General features: G+C 42.7%; 1 protein-coding gene across 3 annotated transcripts in view; it reads right to left on the bottom strand.

Annotated features, from left to right (window-relative positions):
* Nucleotides 1-18,438, bottom strand: part of ATP6V1A (ATPase H+ transporting V1 subunit A) — a 32,679-nt gene that overhangs the window by 6,747 nt on the left and 7,494 nt on the right. The window contains exons 2-13 of one of the 3 annotated variants that reach the window (XM_033051076.1): nt 17,044-17,151; nt 13,642-13,736; nt 11,860-11,988; nt 10,168-10,382; nt 9,322-9,459; nt 8,673-8,824; nt 7,710-7,872; nt 5,740-5,848; nt 4,814-4,936; nt 4,612-4,726; nt 3,137-3,200; nt 2,233-2,436 (exon numbers count right to left, since the gene is read on the bottom strand). In XM_033051076.1, coding sequence (XP_032906967.1) covers nt 2,233-2,436; nt 3,137-3,200; nt 4,612-4,726; nt 4,814-4,936; nt 5,740-5,848; nt 7,710-7,872; nt 8,673-8,824; nt 9,322-9,459; nt 10,168-10,382; nt 11,860-11,988; nt 13,642-13,723 — 1,494 coding nt within the window. In that variant the 5' untranslated portion in view covers nt 13,724-13,736; nt 17,044-17,151. Of the gene's footprint in view, nt 1-2,232; nt 2,437-3,136; nt 3,201-4,611; nt 4,727-4,813; nt 4,937-5,739; nt 5,849-7,709; nt 7,873-8,672; nt 8,825-9,321; nt 9,460-10,167; nt 10,383-11,859; nt 11,989-13,641; nt 13,737-17,043; nt 17,249-18,438 lie in introns of those variants that run through there. The other 2 variants (XM_033051077.2, XM_033051078.1) reach the window with 2 other exon arrangements.

Here is an 18,438-nt window from a genome sequence, read left to right as displayed (position 1 = left end):
GCTTTCTAGACACGAAGTTTGAACCTTCTTTCATGAGGAGACTACCAGAATTCAGAGCATACTTCCACAATTCCCCCTTTCTAAACATTTGTTGCAGTTTTTAGTCAAGCCCAGACAGAAAGGAACTATCAAAGCTAACATCTGAGACAAAAAACACCAGTTCCAATAATTCTATTATAAGAACAATGCCTAGTCAGAAGTACTGGCTTATCAATATCCCTTCCACACCAAGGACCCAATCCTACCCTGCTTTGCAAACCAGTCTTTTAGAAGATAGTTTTGTAAATAGAGAACTGCGGAAAGTTCTATGACCCCATTTCCTTTTCTTCAAAAGACACATCTAGAGAAGAGAGCTCTACTGGGCAAGAGCTGATGAAAGGTGTCATCTTGGTTGGACTAGAACATCCGTGAAGAGACAGAGCACCATGAGCAAACTTCCTTCAAGTACAGTAATTTCACGATTACAAGCTGCACCAATTCTAAGCTGCACTTCTGGGGTGTCAGCAACGCTTCGTTTTTCCTCCATATACAAGCCATGCCGGATTGAAAGCCGCACTTTTGTTCGCGGCGAGGATCCGTGTGCAACTTTCACAAAGTTGCCAATTAGTAAGAGAATCATGGGAATGTGGGGTTTACTGGCTCGGGGCTGTGTGGGCTTGGCCTGGCCCCCCCGCCGCCGCTGCCGCAGAGCTGCCCTGGCCCAGCTCGGCTCCCGCCTCCCCCGCCAGGGAACGGCCCTGGCCCGGCTCAGCTCCCGCCTCCCCCACCACGGAATGGTCCCAGCCCAGCTCAGCTCCCGCCTCCCCTGCCACAGAGCTGCCCCGGGCTCAGCTCCCTACTCCCCCGCCGTGGAACTGCTCCAGCCCAGCTCGGCTCCCGCCTCCCCCGCCATGGAGTTGCCCCAGCCTGGCTCGACTCCCGCCTTCCCCGCTGCAGAGCTGCCGTGGCCCGACTCAGCTTCCCCTCCCCCGCTGGGGAACAGCCCCGGCCCAGCTCAGCTCTTGCCTCCCCCGCCGCGGAGCTGCGCCCTGGCCCGGCTCGGCTCCCCCTCCCCCACTGGGGAACGGCCCCGGCCCGGCTCGGCTCCAGCCTCCCCTGCCAGGGAGCTGCACCGGCCCAGCACGGCTCCCGCCTACCCCGCCGCGGGGCTGCTGCGGCCTGGCAGGGCTCCCCCTCCCCCTGCCGCAGAGCTGCCCTGGCCCAGAACGGCTCCCCTCTCCCCCGCCAGCCCCGGCCCCACTCCCCTGCGGCCACCGGGGGCATCCCTGGCCCAGCTCAGGGCCGCGCAGGCTCGGCTCGACGCTGCTGCGTGCTCGCATTTCCAGTTGGAAAATTTCTGAACTTTTTTTCATATATTAGCCACTCCGGAATACAAGCCACACTTCCGGGTACAGAGCAAAACTTTAGTCAAAATGGTGCGGCTTATAATCGTGAAATTACTTAGTACATGTTACTACACACTACTACAGCTCTGTAAATCCTCATAGCTCATCTGAACATTATGGAATTAAACTACTGTCAAGTACATGCCAGGAACCTGCCAATTATCATCTTTACAGTGCCAAGCTGAAACAGAGTTTTTACTGGGTCCTTTCTGAGAGCTTTCAATGGAAATTTTCCTATTCAAGTTTAGTTTTCTCTTCAAAATGTTGAAGTGAAAAAAGGAAATTGAATGCTTGCAAAATGGAGCCACATGTCACAGGTTTCCAAAGAAAAAACAAATTATCAAAAGTTTTTTAAAAAGCAGACTTCACTTTGTTTCTACAGGCCAGCTTGTAAATGCCAATACCTCTGTCCTGAAGCTGGTAACAAGTTAATCAACTGTAACCCTTCAGGTGACTTCAACAGTAAAGATGGGTTTGCAAAATTTCTCTACAAAGACCGTTTCCAATGGAATAGCACTTTGAGTTGCAGCCAAGGGCATTTCAACAATACTAGAACACTGAAGCAAGTTTAAAGCAAGCAGTAGGTGTCCCACAATCCCATTTACATGAGAAAAGTAGCACCAAGCTAAGGCTTAGCAAATCTGAAGAACTATTTGTCATTAGAAGTCAAACAACATGTAGGAAATTTGGAATAAAACACAGTTAGAGGTGAGAGAGTCTGACATCCCCCAGTGATCTTTTGTGTGCAATGGGAATCCATCAGGTCTGCTCTAAGACAATGTCAAAAGCCTACACTAACTATAAGGAAATGGAGGATGGCTCAATGACACCACATCTGGTCACTCACCTTCCCCACAAGCTGCACAATCTCTGCAAGGTCCTCTTCTTCCTGTAGGATCTCTTTGGCCTTGGTCCTGAGAGGGACAAATTCTGTGAAATGCTTGTCATAGTACTCATCCAGGGCTCGCGTGTACTTACTGTAGCTGATCAGCCAGTTCACAGATGGGAAGTGCTTGCGCTGGGCCAGTTTCTTATCCAGGCCCCAGAAAACCTGCCAGAATCCAGAAAGGTCAATCAGCTCTCCAAATCAAAAGTAAACTGAAATAATTGAAGGCAATTTGAAAAAATACAGAGAGCAAGTTGAACAAGTTGGAGTTATGCATGGCAAAGGCTTCACAAATGGAAGCCTGGGAGCCTGTTAACTATAGAAGTGACAACAAACAACACTTCTCAAAAAATGATGCAACTTTTAAGCTGAGTTCAGATTTATTCAGCTTGAGACTGCTCATCAGAGAGCAATCAGCCATAGCAATGACAATATTTGAGTCTAAGTAAAGAGGAGACCAAATAGATGTAACTGCTTTTCCCAAAACTGCATACAGTTGCAAGACAGTCCCTCAGCTTCTCTGAGGGCTTTTTTGTGGTTTTAATACACCTATATTAAGAGTGGTCTGCTTTTCATCTCAGCTGCAGTGCAGGTCAATGAGCAGCACTTACGAAGGACACAGGACATTGTTGGAACAAATTGCTGCCTTTACTCCCTCTTTCCAAAGGGATCTCAAACACATCAGTTTGAGACCATCTCACAAGGTCACCTTCTACAGTGTTAGAACATTTTGCAAAACACCCCACAACACTGCCTGTGTCAAATCAAAGCTCTCTCACCCCAGCCACAGCCACAAATGTGCTGAAGTACAACCATCTGGAGTCTAACAAAGTGGACAGAAGAGCTGCAACATTGTGGGACGTACCTGAACAATGCCCAGGGTAGCAGATGTGACAGGATCAGAGAAGTCACCACCTGGGGGAGAGACACTGAGCAGGAAGAAACAGGGAAAGGTTATCAGAGTTGTTTTCACAGTGCAAACTGAAGTTTGGACTGAACATATGACTGACTGCACAGCTCAGTGCACAGAAACCAGAGAAGTCAACATGATTTCAAGTGAATAACAGATTGCAATATGGTTGCAGAAAGTGCTTGATGTATATACCACATAGGGGTAAAATAGTTACATCAGTGACTGATTGACAATATTAAGGTGTAATTTCAGTCACATTAGCTCCAGGTAGCAACTCCAGTTTGGATCATCAAACTTGTCTCAATTGGAACAGATTTAGCAAGAGTGCTAATAGAACATCATGAATACACAGTACAGTGATTTTACAGGAAACAACAGCATAATCTGAAATGACCTGCCTGCCACCACAGGGCAGCGCCGGGCCGGGGTGAGCAAGCCCAGTGGCAGCGGCAGCTGGCCCCGAGCGACCCCGCCGAGCGGCCCCACCGAGCTGGGCTACCTGGCCCCGTCAGTAGCCCCAAGCGGGCCGAGCCTGCACAGCCTTAGCCGAGCCAGTAAACCCCGCCATGCCGCGATTCTGTTACTATTTGGCAACTTTGTTGCACGCGGGTCCTCGCTGCGAACGACAGAGCGGCTTATAATCAGGTGCGGCTTATTTATGGACAAAGAACGAAATGTTTGCCAACACCCAGAGATGCGGCTTATATTCGTGAAATTACTGTATTTCATTTGTGCTTGACACTCCAATACATACCTTCCCAGAGATTAAAAAAAAAAACCTCTTCAAGTCTTAAAAGAAGAAAGCCCTTATGTATGTATGTTGTGAACAGCAGAACTAAGCAGAGCAAAAACAAATCAGCTCTGCGTGTTTTTGCAGATGCCAGAGGCCTCCTAAAAAAACACAGGGAATCTACTTTGCCCAAGGTATGATACACAAACCAGTATCACCTAGGAGAATGCCTGCAGACACCATACTTTTCACAGCACATTGCAGCCTGAGATATGCTGCTCCACAGAATTCTACTCTATTTGAGCATGAGAGTCATGATTCATTATGCCCTCAAGTGCACACACTGCTGGCTCCAACTGCCCCTTCCTTCCTGCTCTGAGCATGGTTTGACACACTTTTCAGAGAGCTCTAATGACATTCTCCCCTGAGCCACTTGATCTGATTGCTGTGCCTATGATTCTGCACCTTACAGAGTTACCTATCCACATCAATTCCTCCTGCCCTGCCCCCCCACACAATTTAACAGCAGTTCTGGGTGAACAGAGACTAAGTATCTACCTACTCATTCCCATATTTTTATGTTCTGCAGCTGCACACAGCAAGAAGACCTTTTTATCAGAAAAAAAGGTACCATGTCATACAAAAACAGCAGGGAAGAACTGCAGCCAGTGCAGAGACAAAGCAATGCAACACTCACGCTCCAACAATGCTGACACTGCCTTCCCTCTCAGGATTTCCCAGACACTTCACTCTCCCAGCTCGCTCATAGAAAGAGGCCAGACGGGCACTGAGGTAGGCTGGATAACCGCTGTCTGCAAACACCAACATACAGATTTAGTCAAAGGCTCAGAGTCTGAAGGGCTGCATTTACAAGACTAGACTGAGGAAAGACTACTCACCAGCTGGCATTTCAGCCAGTCGCCCTGAGATTTCCCTGAGGGCCTCAGCCCATCGGGAAGTAGAGTCTGCCATCATACTGACATGGTAGCCCATATCCCGGAAATACTCGGACAGGGTGATTCCTGTAACAAAGACAGCATGCTGCAGGATACAGTTCAGAAAGGAATTCTATGCCTGTGTGTTGTAAGTAAGATGCAAATAAACCATATTATTTGAGTTTATGTTTTGATGGAAACAGACAATGGATGTTACTGTTTCTTCCTGCTTGCGTCCTGCTGTCTTTTTTTGCTGTTGCTGTTTATTTCTTCTCACTCTCCTCATTTTTGCTTATGAGCCACTCAGACTCATCTTACATTAATGTGTATTTATTTGAAGAGACACTGCAATGTCACACTGATGCTACTCTTTCCCTCACTGAAACCATGAAAAAAGACTCTTCTTACTGTAAAATCTCTCCTTCCCTTTCAAACCACCAGAACACAAGCATGAGAAAAGGTCATGTTTTTATCTGACAACCGTTCATAAGAAAGAACTTTTTAAAAAAAGCCTTTAAGAGGCTGCAAAGGAAAGATTAATCTGCCAACTCAGAGAATACTATTCCTGTCCATTAAGTGGCTATACGTGTCAGCAAAAAGCTAGTCAAAACCTAAAGCTTACAGAATTAACACATGCAGAAAACCTACACAATTCCTGGTGCAGTAAGTTCACCTTATAAACAAAATTTACTCAATATTCGGAAATGGCAATTAAATGCAAGCAAGTCAGATTCAATTAAGATACTAAGATGTGATGCAGGCAGAGTCTGAAAGAGTTTACTTCTGAAACTAGACAGCATTCTCCATATGGCCATCTCAGGAACTGAAAATATTAGAGCACAATGGCTTGCTTTATACACACAACTTTCTCTATCCTCTTGTAATCTTACCAGTATAGATGGAGGCTTCTCTGGCAGCCACAGGCATGTTGGAAGTATTTGCTACCAGAGCTGTTCTCTTCATGATACTTTCTACCTTGCCATCAACTTCCATTGTTAACTAAAATGCAAGAAAAGGAAAAACACCCAAATTGTAACAGTAGCAAGTTTTTTTGTTAATTTTTCGTTGCTTGGGTTTTTTTACTGTTTTACTTGCCTCGTTGTCTTAGGTTGCAATACAAGATGTGACCACAAGTATTCTATCACCATCTGTTGAAACCAGGTGGGGCAGTGATCCTTATCTCCATGGGAGATATTCTTGCTAATGGGCCATCTGTTAAAACCAGCTAAGGCAGTCATCTTTATCTTTTCCACAACCCACCCTTCCTCTAGGAAGATATCGTCTGTTAATGGGCCATTGAGTCTCACTGTATGATTGATAAAATTACATCATCCCATTGGAAGATGTTCCAGCCAGGAGGAGGAGCCAAGCCTTTCCTACCTAGATAAAAACTGAGATTTGGAACACCAAAGTAGCCTTCTTCCCACTGGATTCCAGAGGAAAACTGGACCTTTTCCATATCATCACTGGACCTTCAGAGGAAAACTGCACCCTTCTACAGGACCACTGCTTCAACAGAACCACATCTGTCACGCCAGGAGGACTGCAGCCACCATTTAACTGAACTGCTACCAACACCCTGACTGATGGGGTGTCAGGTTGTGCTCTGACTCTGTCAGTGGTTTGGGTTTGTTCTTTGTAATACTGTATTTCTATTTTAATTTTCCTAGTAAAGAACTGTTAGTTCTATTTCCCATATCTTTGCCTGAGAGGCCCCTTAATTTACATTCTCCATTTCAAAGAGAGGCTCCTGCCTTTCTTAGCAGACACCTGTCCTCCAAACCAGGACAACTTGTATCAGGATACTCTCCTCACAGCTATTCTATTACAGAGCAGAGATAAGATTCAAACTTTTAGCATACATTGGTTTGTCTTTCAGACTGCACACAGCTTAACTTTTCAATGTACATGCTTCAGCCTCATGTCATCTTCTGCACCTGCCAAAACCCTGCTGATCCCATTCAAATAAGTAATGCCAAACCCATTGCACAAGGAAGTACATTGTTCTCTCTCAGATTTCCAGGCTGAAAGAGCTAAAATTTCTTAGCCTCCTGTCATAAGTCCATTAGGAATTAGAGAGCTTTTTCCCCCATCTGTAAGAAGCCAAGTTAGTATTTGACAACTGGACATAAAACCACATTTTTAAGTTCAGTGAAGCCTTACAAGCACCTGAACAACAGAATGCACACCCTAGCATTTCTGTGGAATTCCACTTATGAATACCCTGGTTTTACCTTCTTCAAGGCCACCTCAGCTTGAGTTTCCCACCTTGTCACCAATCAACACACCTAAGCCTTCTACCCCTTACTTCTGACAGTGAAGTTTCCATGTGACAGTTCTTACCATCTGACCCCTGCACAACAAATTTACTAAAACATAGTAACAGGTACAAGCATTGGTAAACCTGTTACTTGGTCACTGGGATTTTTTTAAATTAACAAGGTATTTTCTACTTGATTCAAAAGGTATTCCAAACCTCAACATGTTAAACTAATATCTGGTAACTGTATCACCACCCTTGAACTTGTAAATGCATGCTGCATTTTCTAGGCATGGTGAAGTTAGAGACATGACCAGTGACAGGTAAGATGCTTACAACTGTGGTAAATTCTTCTGACATTCATTCTGGCTTTATTTTAAACAACTTAGAAGATACACCAAAAACTAGTCCAAATATTTATTGAGGGGCCACTGAAATAATTCTTGAACAAGCCAAAAGGGATTTTTGCCAGAGCTTCAAGGCAGGCAAGATGATCTTTTCAAGTCACTCTACCAACATGATACTTTACTCAGTTACAATACCAGTATGATAGCAAGTCTTCCCAGGAAGGTTTACTCTCCATGAAATCTCCATACTAACCTCAGGAAAATCTCTCAGTACTTCAGACATTTCATTTCCTCGTTCTCCACAGCCTACGTAAATGATGACATCACTGTTGGAGTACTTTGAAAGAGACTGTGAGATCACAGTCTTTCCACAACCAAATGCCCCAGGAATCGCTGTTGTACCTCCTTGTACACACCTGAGTAAAGAAAAAGGACTCCTATTTGCAAGGAACTGAAAAACAGCTCTTTCCCACCTCAGAATATCTCTAGTTTTCCACTAGAACTCCCTCACCAAAAGCAGAATCATAGGAGTCACATTCAATGCTCTGAGTGAGAGACACAGAGGTATTTCACTAAATCAAAAAATCAAGGCATTAAACCATCCTTTTCTTCTCCTATCCTTGAAGTATATGACTTATGCTGGTATGACAACATGACTTTTCAGCTTGAAACATCAGTTTTCACAGCTGGAAGCAGCAATGGAATGCAAATCCTAAGAAAAGAAGAACTGTACTTAACTGTGCATTATAGAATAAGCAGCACAATATTTCAGGACCAAAATAACTGAATTCAGTGTCTTAGAAGTCAGCTGCTTAAATGAGCAGTTTGTGTTACAGTTAAGTACAACAGTTTTCCTAAGTGGCAACCTCAAAATCATTGGAAACTATACATCCTCAAGACCATGGAAAGATACCCTACTCATGCAGTCAAATGAAGATACCAAGCTTGAAAGTTCTAGCCTTTCTGCAGATGTGACATGGTTATATTAAGTTTATGCATGCCCAGTCTTTTCTAAATTAATGCACTAGAACAGTTTTGTTAAACTTCCATTTTCCACCAGTAGGTTCACCTGCCAAATAAAGATGAGAAGTTCAGCTAAATATTTTTTAAGATTATGCTGTGACACACTGTGAAAGCTTACTCAAAGGCCTCCTGCTTCTGCTTTTCCCTAAGAGAGAGACTTTTTACACCGCAGAAAATAAAAGGAAGCACTTACGGAAAGAGGGCATCCAGGACTCGTTGGCCAGTTAATAAAGGATGATTGGCTGGTAACTTCTCAGTAACAGGACGGACTTGACGTACAGGCCACACTTGCACCATAGTGAACTTCTCCTTCACACCTTCAAACTCCAGCTCTAACACGACATCCTAACAGAGAGCACCAGACATGTGAAGTAAGCAAACAGCCACATGCTGGACCAGCACACAAATTCTCATCTTAACTACTCTGCACAGCCCTTGGTAACACCACAGAGCTCTTAGAACCGCAACATACAATCATCACCTCTCGAGGGTAGACTCTTTCCCGTATTACCAAGGCCACTTGGGGAAAACAGTGCAAGATACAGCATACATTAAAAATTTGCTTTTGAAGAGCAACTGAATTTTACATATTCATAAGATACTGTAGATCCCCACAGAGGTCATCAAACACAGCATAGTGAAATGCCATTGGGAAGCCATATACATAGAAAGCAACTGCACAAAATAATAATGCAGCCCCTGCAGCAGGGTAGCAGAAGTGATAATTAACTCAGACACATTGCATGAAACACTTTAGCTGGCCTTATGTCAAACAGAAAGAGTACATCAACCTCATAAAAGAGACATGGAATATACCACCAACTGCTGTTTGGGAGACTTACTGAAGTGTCATAGTTTCCTGGAGGAGCAATGTATGTAACTGTACCCCTATTCCGTGGGGGTAACATGATTTTGTGTTTGATCAGGGAGTTTTCATTCACCACACCATAAATATCTCCACCAGTGATGTGGCTGCCAACCTAAAATCAGAACAGCTCTATTAATCATAACTTTTAAAAAGAACCTTGACAAACTTTAAAAGATATTTCAGCTATTCAGTCTAGCACTGTGATTACCCCTTTTAAAAATTCCTTGCTGCTGCACAGTAGCTCATTTACATAACTCATTACTCCAACAGCATTGCTAGCAACACTAGCCTGTGCTCAAATGCCTTTCAAGGCTCAGACAGGAGCATTTACTGACAGACAAAAGGAATTTTCCTTGTTTCTTTTCCACCTCTAAACCTAATGTGCTAAAAAGAGAAAGGATAGCATACGCTAGCCTGTAGGGTTGGAAGAAAGATGCTGCAAAGGGCTAAAGCCACATTTTCCAGCTCTAAGACTACCTTCACCACTTGCAAAATGTGTGCTGTGGTCATTCTTTTTGCTCAGGTAACACCTATTCCTGCTAATGCTTACTGCAATTCCATGAGTTTCTCTATGGTTTGGTAAACACATTAAAACTGTAAATTTCTCACATGCAGCAGCAATACCAGTATCAGCAAACATATCAAGTAAGTTTTGGTGATCACCATCGAGTCTCATACATCTACTACCACCCACTAGCACCCTTTCAATAAATGTAGCATTAACCACAGGTCCCAGCAGTCACAGCCTTAGCACACCACTCCAGGCCTAAGCTCTGGGGGTAAAGGAGCAAGAGGGGAACACAGGATTGTCAGAACCTACCCGCAGATTTTTGGAAGGTATGAAGTCCCATTTGATATCTCGGCTCAAAGCCGACACGTTGACACCTCTAGGGATATAGATACTTTTGGTCAGAGTGCTGATGTCCAAGAGAGGTCTCTGGATACCATCGAAAATAGCTCCCATAATGCCAGGCCCCAGTTCCACTGATAGGGGCTTCCCAGTACGGAGCACAGGATCTCCTACAGAGACACCAGCTAGAGATTTGCTGAGGAAAAGTTTGTCCGGAACAAGGGAAATAAACCAGGCAGAAGTCATCAGGTTCACAACATCATGCTCTCAAACCCCTTTTCTGACTTTAAGGTAACACTATTCCTATGTTATACATCACCATTTGAGAAGCATGTAGGCTTTATACTAAATTCTGAATTTGTTCAAACAGAAAAGCTCACCATCCTTCAGAGAGGCAAAGTAGTGACAAATATTCTGCTTTACAATCATTTGTTCAAGTCAACTGCTGTTGGCAACTAATGTCAACTAATATGGATGAGTTCGCTGGAGTGCCAGGCAGTGGGATGACAAAACATCAGACATTTCTTACGTCTTCAAACCTAGAAAATAGATTAGGCTGTTTAAGTCAGATAACGTTATGAAATGCAGAATTTTTCACTTCAGAATTTGTTTAGAGAGCACAACTGTTTTGATTTTGAGCCTTGCACAGCTTTTTTCAACCGCAGCCTAATTTTAAAAGGCATTTGTCTAAGACAAGCACTATTGCCCTCCCATTTTGTATCAAGTTGTCAGGTCTATGCACTACCTAAGCTCCAAAGATGCACAATGGACTTTTCTCTGCAAAGGGCCAGCACCATGGCAAAAGGGTCTGCTAGAATTCAAAAGAAACCTCCAAAACTTTTATACAAAACTCAAGAGATTAAATACAAGTTGGCTTCAGAGAGGCCTATGACTGAGTTTCTGCTCAAAAGGAAATTAAAAGTAAACTACACTCAAACTTGTTCCATGTACTGATGGACAGATACAATGATACCATCTAAAATGATGAATTATTAGGCAGAGACAGGACCTAGTCAGCAGTTTACCAGCAAGCTCCTTAGAACCAAGGTTTAGGAGCCAGCACAGCCTTTTTTCTATGCTCTACAGATACACACAGCCCCCTTGGAAGGGGGAGAGGCCTGGCTTCAAGTTTTATGACTTCTTTTCTGACACTCTCTCATATATATGCAATAAAAAATATTTTTTCAGTTGCCTAGATTTTAGAGTATACGCTGGACCAAGATGCTGTAAGCCCATTGCAGAAGAAAAAGTGTAATCTATTATGCTTAATATACTCTGTCCAGAAGAAGGCATCCTGCCCACTTCATACTCGTCATTTACGCATTATACAAGCACAGGTATCAAAAGCAAAGAAAAAGATGCAACAAATGTTGCTTAGCTTTGCCATTTATGGCTGACACTTGCCAATTGCCCTAACAAAGAGGCATTAAATGCACTTGAATTGTAAGGTACACTTTGATTTCCAGTTAAAAAGTCTCCTCGCTACACAGCTGCACAATATAAGATTCACCTCAAAACCATCAAAATTGACAAAGCACATGCAGAACAGATGTCCTGCCAGAACCCAAAGTATCGAGGGCTTATTTCCATCCTCTTTACCCTCATCACCAGTACTCTGGACTGCGTGGTCCGGCTGCACGGAGGAAGCAGTGAAAAGGATACATGTTTCTTCATACACCTGGACAGTTGCCAGATCACCTTCCAGCCGGATAATCTCCCCAACCAGTTCACTGTGTCCTACTCGTACCAGCTCGTACATGGCAGCACCGGCCATGTTGCAGGCCGTGACCACTGCAAAAGACGGGCACGTAGGTGAGTTATTTTTCCTGCAGCTCAGGAAATCTACCCATCATAAGCCAGTAAGAACTGCACAGCATAAACCTGGTATTCACCCATATCAGAAACACTCTTGACTTCACAGAAGGATGCCACAACTCCTGCTATTTGTAGTTTAAAAGTCATAAGAGTAAGTTTTCCTACAATTTTCACTCTCTCCTTTATCCAGAATAAGAGGGAACTATGAGAATGTAGCAATTCACAGGACAATTCAGGTCATAATTTCTCTTATCTACCTTGACAGATTGCAAACACTGAGGGTGTGAGATGCTGTGAACTTTAACCAACAAGTTCTATAGGCACTTCTCCCTTATAGTGAGCTGGGCCACATTTCATCTGATTAAATTAAAACACAAAAGCAAATGGCAAAACCCGCCCGATGCCTGGTAGTTACATAAACCTGTGGTTGGGGGCTACCATTTTCAAATCACCTAAACTTCTGTTTACCTTGGTAGCATCTGGATGCTGACATAAACATGGATAGATCAAGCCAAGGCTCCTGCTAAATATCATTGCATCTAAAGCGATGCCTAGAAAGCGTTTAAGGAAACAGTTTTTTGCTTTATTTTGTAGTAAAGTGATATCTATCTTAGGGCACTTAACTTTCAACAGATGAAGACTGTTGCCCAGCATGTTTTGGGCCTGAAACTTCCCACTGCTTTGAGCTAGATTTCAGCAGGTCATATATGGAGTCCTGGCTGCTTTAGAACAAAATTTATTATGTCTTGTATATTATGATCACAGTAATGCACACAGGATTCACACATTTACACAAAAATACATTTTCCTCTTCTTGGGAAGAAAGCTGTGTCAGTTTAAAATTTTTCTAGATACTACTTCTGCGGTTACAGAATTTGCAGTTTAAAAATTTGTGCCTATTTAGGGAATTTCTTATTCATCAAACATGATGCATTAACAAAAATACCTGCTAATCTTCTGTTCTCACATTCCCAACCTTTCCATCAGCTCCCGCAGAGAATGCAGGAGGGAGCAGAAAAGCCAGTAGAGTCTGCATGTATTCAAAAGCTGTTGCTATCAGAGCCTAAATTATTTCAGCTGATAAAGATGAAGGAACAGTCCTCCTTCTCCCAGCAGCACTATCACCACATTCTATCACCTTCCCTGATTCTTATGGCTCCTTGCTGAGCTCCCCCAGCCCACGGTACAGTAAACAGAACAGCTTGACACTGACAGGGACTGAGTATCTCAAAGCACAAGGGAAAGCTATCAATGAGAATGGACTATATATTTCATATCCTTTTAGAGAAGCTTAGCACACCTGGCCCTGGAGATTTCCAAACAAGGGGCTTTATCTTATACAGAAAGCTTACCTTTCGATATTATTATTGGGGTTTTTTTTTCAACCACCTGCTTCTGCTCATTACATTTTTAAAAAGGTTAATTAATAGTAGCATCTTGTTAGTATTTTTTAAAAATAATTTATCAGACTGTAAATCAGAAATCCTTCCTTAAGTCACTCATCACCCCCCAAAAAAAAGATGAAAAGCACCACCAAGAGCTATTTTATACTCCTCTGCTTTCATCTGAAGACTAACAAGATTCTAGATAAAACAAAATTTATTACTTCCTTTACAAAATAATACCTACCAGGTCCTGAGACTCCATAAACATAGCCAACAAAAGCCTCTCTGTCTTCATCACGGATTTTGGGTAGTTTTGAGAAGTCCATTTTACCTGTTCAACTGAACAAAACAAAAAAATAAGAATCAGACCTGAAGAACACACACATGTAGTGAGTTCCTCCTCTTCCCTCTGCTCTCTTATTTCCAGTTAAAAAGAATTCTGATCTCATAGCCTGAATTACTATGATTTTAAAGCTATAAAAACTGAAAAAGTAACTGATTTAAACATCTGAGATTTAAAGATCTGAGATTCCTTGTTGCAGAAACACAGAGGTAGAACATCACTCCATAATACGGTCCACAGAATGCTACTGAATGAAAAAGATGCAGTGCAACAATTCCCTAACACAGTTGCACTGCTTTTAAGCTTAAACAACAGAAAATCTCTTTTGTATTCCACATCTCATTACCTTCCTTCAAAATATGTTTTCCACAATTCTGAGTGAGCAAGAGAATGTTCTGGGTCTACTTCACTGCCACCAGTCTCTAAAGTGCAATACTACAAATATTGTGCAAATTCAATTTGTGCTATCTTAAGGTGCCAAATTACAGTATTTAGAGGAAGAAACAGATTTTCAGAAGGACCAGCACACAAACATGTGAGCCCTTTCTATGTGTCTCACGGCTACATATTACGCAGTCTTTGCTTTCACTGAAACCCACAGAGCATTATAGAATTGTGCTGCGTAATGGCCAAAACCCCCAACTTGCAACAGTAAACAGGTTGGCATCTTTTGCCAGTAACTGTTCCAGTACCTGTTTAGCAAATCTAAACAACTGGTACTGGAAATTTTGTCAACAGACTTCCTCCATCCATGTTTGTCCTGTGGCTGACAGTTGGGCTGTCCCGCTTCTGGTGCGGATCAGAGGATTTAATGGTTTTGCTTTGTGAGCCCTTATCACGCTGTGTGTTACCTTGGAAACTGACGGGTGTTAGAGAACTGTAAGGCCACATTCTTCCCATTTCTTCTGTACAGACACACTTAGGACACAGCACTGGTGAAAGATGAACTATGGCAGCCCCAGCACAGAGCGCTCCTGTGCTAATCAACAGTAAAGCTCCTGGTTTCTTGACATGAACTGGGAGGCATCTGTTGACAATCACACTCAGTCCTTGAGAGAAACCTAATCTAACCCAGCGTCTTCCACAAGGCAGCAAATACAAAGGCATATTCAGGCTTAAAAACCTACTCCATGTACAATACACAAGGCAACAACTACAGTGCCACCCTCTCCTTTCAATTAAAGGATATATTTTTGCCTATTCTTCGAGAGCAGTAGCTGACACCTGCATTCTTGAAATCCTACAACTATTTTCTAGCTTTTTAATATGAGTCCTCTGCCCCTCGGCCTCTTTACTGGTCTATAATTTTTAAATTGGTGGCACTGCTTCTTAAGAAAAAGATCTCCCACAATTCTGAAGCTCTGTTCATTCTGAAGGAATAGCTTCTTCCAGGCTCCATGTCTCTGTGCTGTCCTTCATGGCTGCCACAGATTTATTCCACAGCAGCCACAACAGCTGATCATGGCTCAATCACCACCAGCTTGCAGCAGACTTGCTAATGGGTCTTGAGCCCAAAGGCTAAGCCAGATATCCACTAGATCTGTCTACCCACCACAGCAATAGGTTATCTTTCACACTGCCTGGTGTTTAGACCTAAGAGACAATTTTAATTTAACTGCTTTTTTCTCAAATGCCTCCTCTGACAAATGGCAGAGGGAAGGTGCTCGCAAAGCCATCTGCAATTCCTGAGCAGCTGGTATGAGCTGGTTCTGATCTAACACAACTCATCTTTTTTGCTTTTAACAATTAAAACATCACAAAACTTAATCAAACACAACTGCTGCTCATACAGAAAGAAGCAGCTGTTCTTATAAATCCAAATTAAACATTTACTTCAATATACCATACAGAACGTCCAGTGTCCTACTACCAACATCATCTCTAAAAGCACGGTAGAGAGTTAAACCACATTCTCATAACTGAATTAGTGACACAGCCTGGCAATTAGGCAACGTCCCATATGAAAGAATCAAATAATAAAGGCAAGGAAAAGCAGAACACTGGGCCAGTTTCAATTTAAATTAACTTTTCTTCAAAATCAAAACCTGCTTGAAGTGACTGTTTATCTTTTAGGAAGGCAAGTAAGAACATCTGAACAGCCATTCTGCAGTTAAATGGCAACATCCTGACAACCAGCACCTGCAGCTGCTCTGCTCCCTCTCTCTTCCTACAGCCATTTTCCCAAATTACTGGCCAAGCCAAGTAAAATATCAGGGGATTCCACTACCAGACCACCAAGCAACACACCAGTAAACCCTGTCTTTACCATGATCTCTAGCATCTGCATCAACAGCTTCTAAACACATACTTATTAACTATTTTAAGCGTAAAAAGATGTGAATTCTCTCTAACTTTTGTTTCACCTCCACTATACCTCCAAAATACAGTCTACACAAAGTCAGTGCCCATCCAGCCAGGCTGACCTCTTTTTAAGGGGCCACACATCTCTTAACACTGAATACAAATAAGGGAAAAAAAAAAAAAGCTGTTCTTTATCTCTGCATCATTTTCTTGTATACTAGCACTACGGATTTTCAATTTATATGGAAAAGTCCTTAAGGGCCAAAATGCTGCGTTATCTTCCTACCCTGTCAGATGTTTTCATTGCCAGTACTCAAAGAAAATGAAATTCCCTAAAGCATGTATGTACCCCAGAAGCCATGGTAGCTGACCATTTTAGAAATCTACAGAACTCCTGAGGCCTTTGAAAAGCCTCTTGCCAGCACAGGATATTAGGCACTATATACAATTCCCTCCTACAAAAGTCTACTAGCATACCTACATAGGATATTAGCTTAATTTGAATTCCCTAATGAGTAAAGATGCATCTTGTATCCTTCACAATTTATATCTTCCTTATCTAAAACAGTTCACCAACTGATTTCAAAAATGCTCTTAAACTCTAGCAGTCATATTCTGATTAATAATGCCAAAAAAATCGAAGTATTACCTGCAGCAGAACCTTCTCTGACTAAAAGGTGATTTATTACACAGATTTTAAAGTCCTAATTAAACAAGAAAGAGCCCATAACCTAAGCTTTCTATCTTGGTTTCTCCCCAGCACAGTAATCTAGTTACACAGGAGTCCCAAAAATGCCCTGTTCTCAATGCTAGAGACACACATTTTTCTTCACTGTTCCTGGGTTTTGCATCTAACATTTGATCAGACCCAGAATTTACAGGATGAACCGCCTTAACACAAAGATCTTTTCAAAATTCAGACTCCGGTGAGATTTTTAGGAGCCTTCATGAACCAAGGAAGAAAATCTATGACAATTTTACCATATAAACACAGATCCTTACCTTATTTTGCAGAAGGAGGAAGTACCAAAAACCCACAGGCCCAATTCAAATGCTAGAATTCAGTAGTGAAGCATCACCACTTGCAAAATAATCGTCCTTCTAGTGCCCCTACACAGAGAGATGAGAAAGATTGCTGCAGAGGGGAAAGAAATTTCTGACACACAGCAGAGGCAGAACCACCTGACTTGATGAGTCATCAGTCTCTCCCTTTCTCTCCCACCAGCACCGAGGAATGCCGCAATAGCAATTCCAGCCACCTCGAGCCCAGCTGAACTCCCATCTGTGCCCTCCCTACTGCACAGGAACGAGGAGAAGAATTTAAAAGGCTTTGGTGTTTGCATTAAGGGCCTCCTACAAAACCAGGAATTCCAATGTCCCGAGCTTAACAGAACAACTGTTTAACAACAGTCTGCACAGGGAGGTGCTGAACACACTGCAGTACTAATTGCTTGAGCATGTTGAACAATATTGATTGCCTCCAGGAGTCTTGTGGGGCTTCCTTATGTTCACAAGCCCTTCTCCTGGCCAGCAGAAGCATTAACACAATTGCACAACATCCAGCACCTCAACAAAGCAGAGACCTGTGCTACCCTGAGTGACAGCTGCTGTTCAGAGATCAAGAGGCATTGCCCTGTATGCTGAACAGAACACAGGCAGCTGTGTGATCCCTCTCCAAGAACCTGCATAAAGCTGAAGAGTTCCCTGTAGTCTTCACAAATTCTCAAGTCTATCTTCACAAGTTCTTCAAATGGGCACAAAGCTTAGACACTATCCACAGCTGTAGTGAACAGCACAGTATCAGAAATTCGGTTACATCAGTATGTCACCAGCAGTAGGAACCATTTTGCTGGAATAACTTTGAACTTGAAGGTCACAGATTTTACTGCCTCTGAAACAGACTAATGTGTTTTGATTTCCAAGGGTAGAAAAATGGAGTCAAAATTTAAGCCCTTACATTTGATATCCAGAAAATCTTAATAGGCATAAACAGTAAAATGTAACAAGTTTTCAGAAGAAAATAATACCGCCTCAGCTTCTTAGTAAAAAACGTAGCCATTACAGGATAGCAAAGATCACCACCCACACTGGACTATCAGCTTAGTGTCACATTGGAGTGATGCTTCAGATTCAAGACTGCCAACATTTACCATGCTCACCCGAGCAGACTCTGGCACGGTGCATAAATCCCAGTGTCCAGTTGCATGAAGATATGAAGATCTGTTGCAAGGGCCTCATAAATAACAGGATAATCACTGCCACAGATTTCCTGTAACTACGACAGTTTAAACTTCCCCTTCAAACTGATGATATCTTTAAGGGGAAGTATTGAAAAAAATACAGTGACTGAATTACTAGACAATTGCAGTTTGACAGCATTTTCATATCTAGAACTGG

The sequence above is a fragment of the Catharus ustulatus genome, chromosome 2 (genome assembly GCF_009819885.2).
Source record: "Catharus ustulatus isolate bCatUst1 chromosome 2, bCatUst1.pri.v2, whole genome shotgun sequence".
In the NCBI taxonomy this organism is placed as follows: Eukaryota; Metazoa; Chordata; class Aves; order Passeriformes; family Turdidae; genus Catharus; species Catharus ustulatus.
Note: the sequence above shows the minus strand (reverse complement) of the source record. Positions and strands in the feature narration are given on the sequence as shown.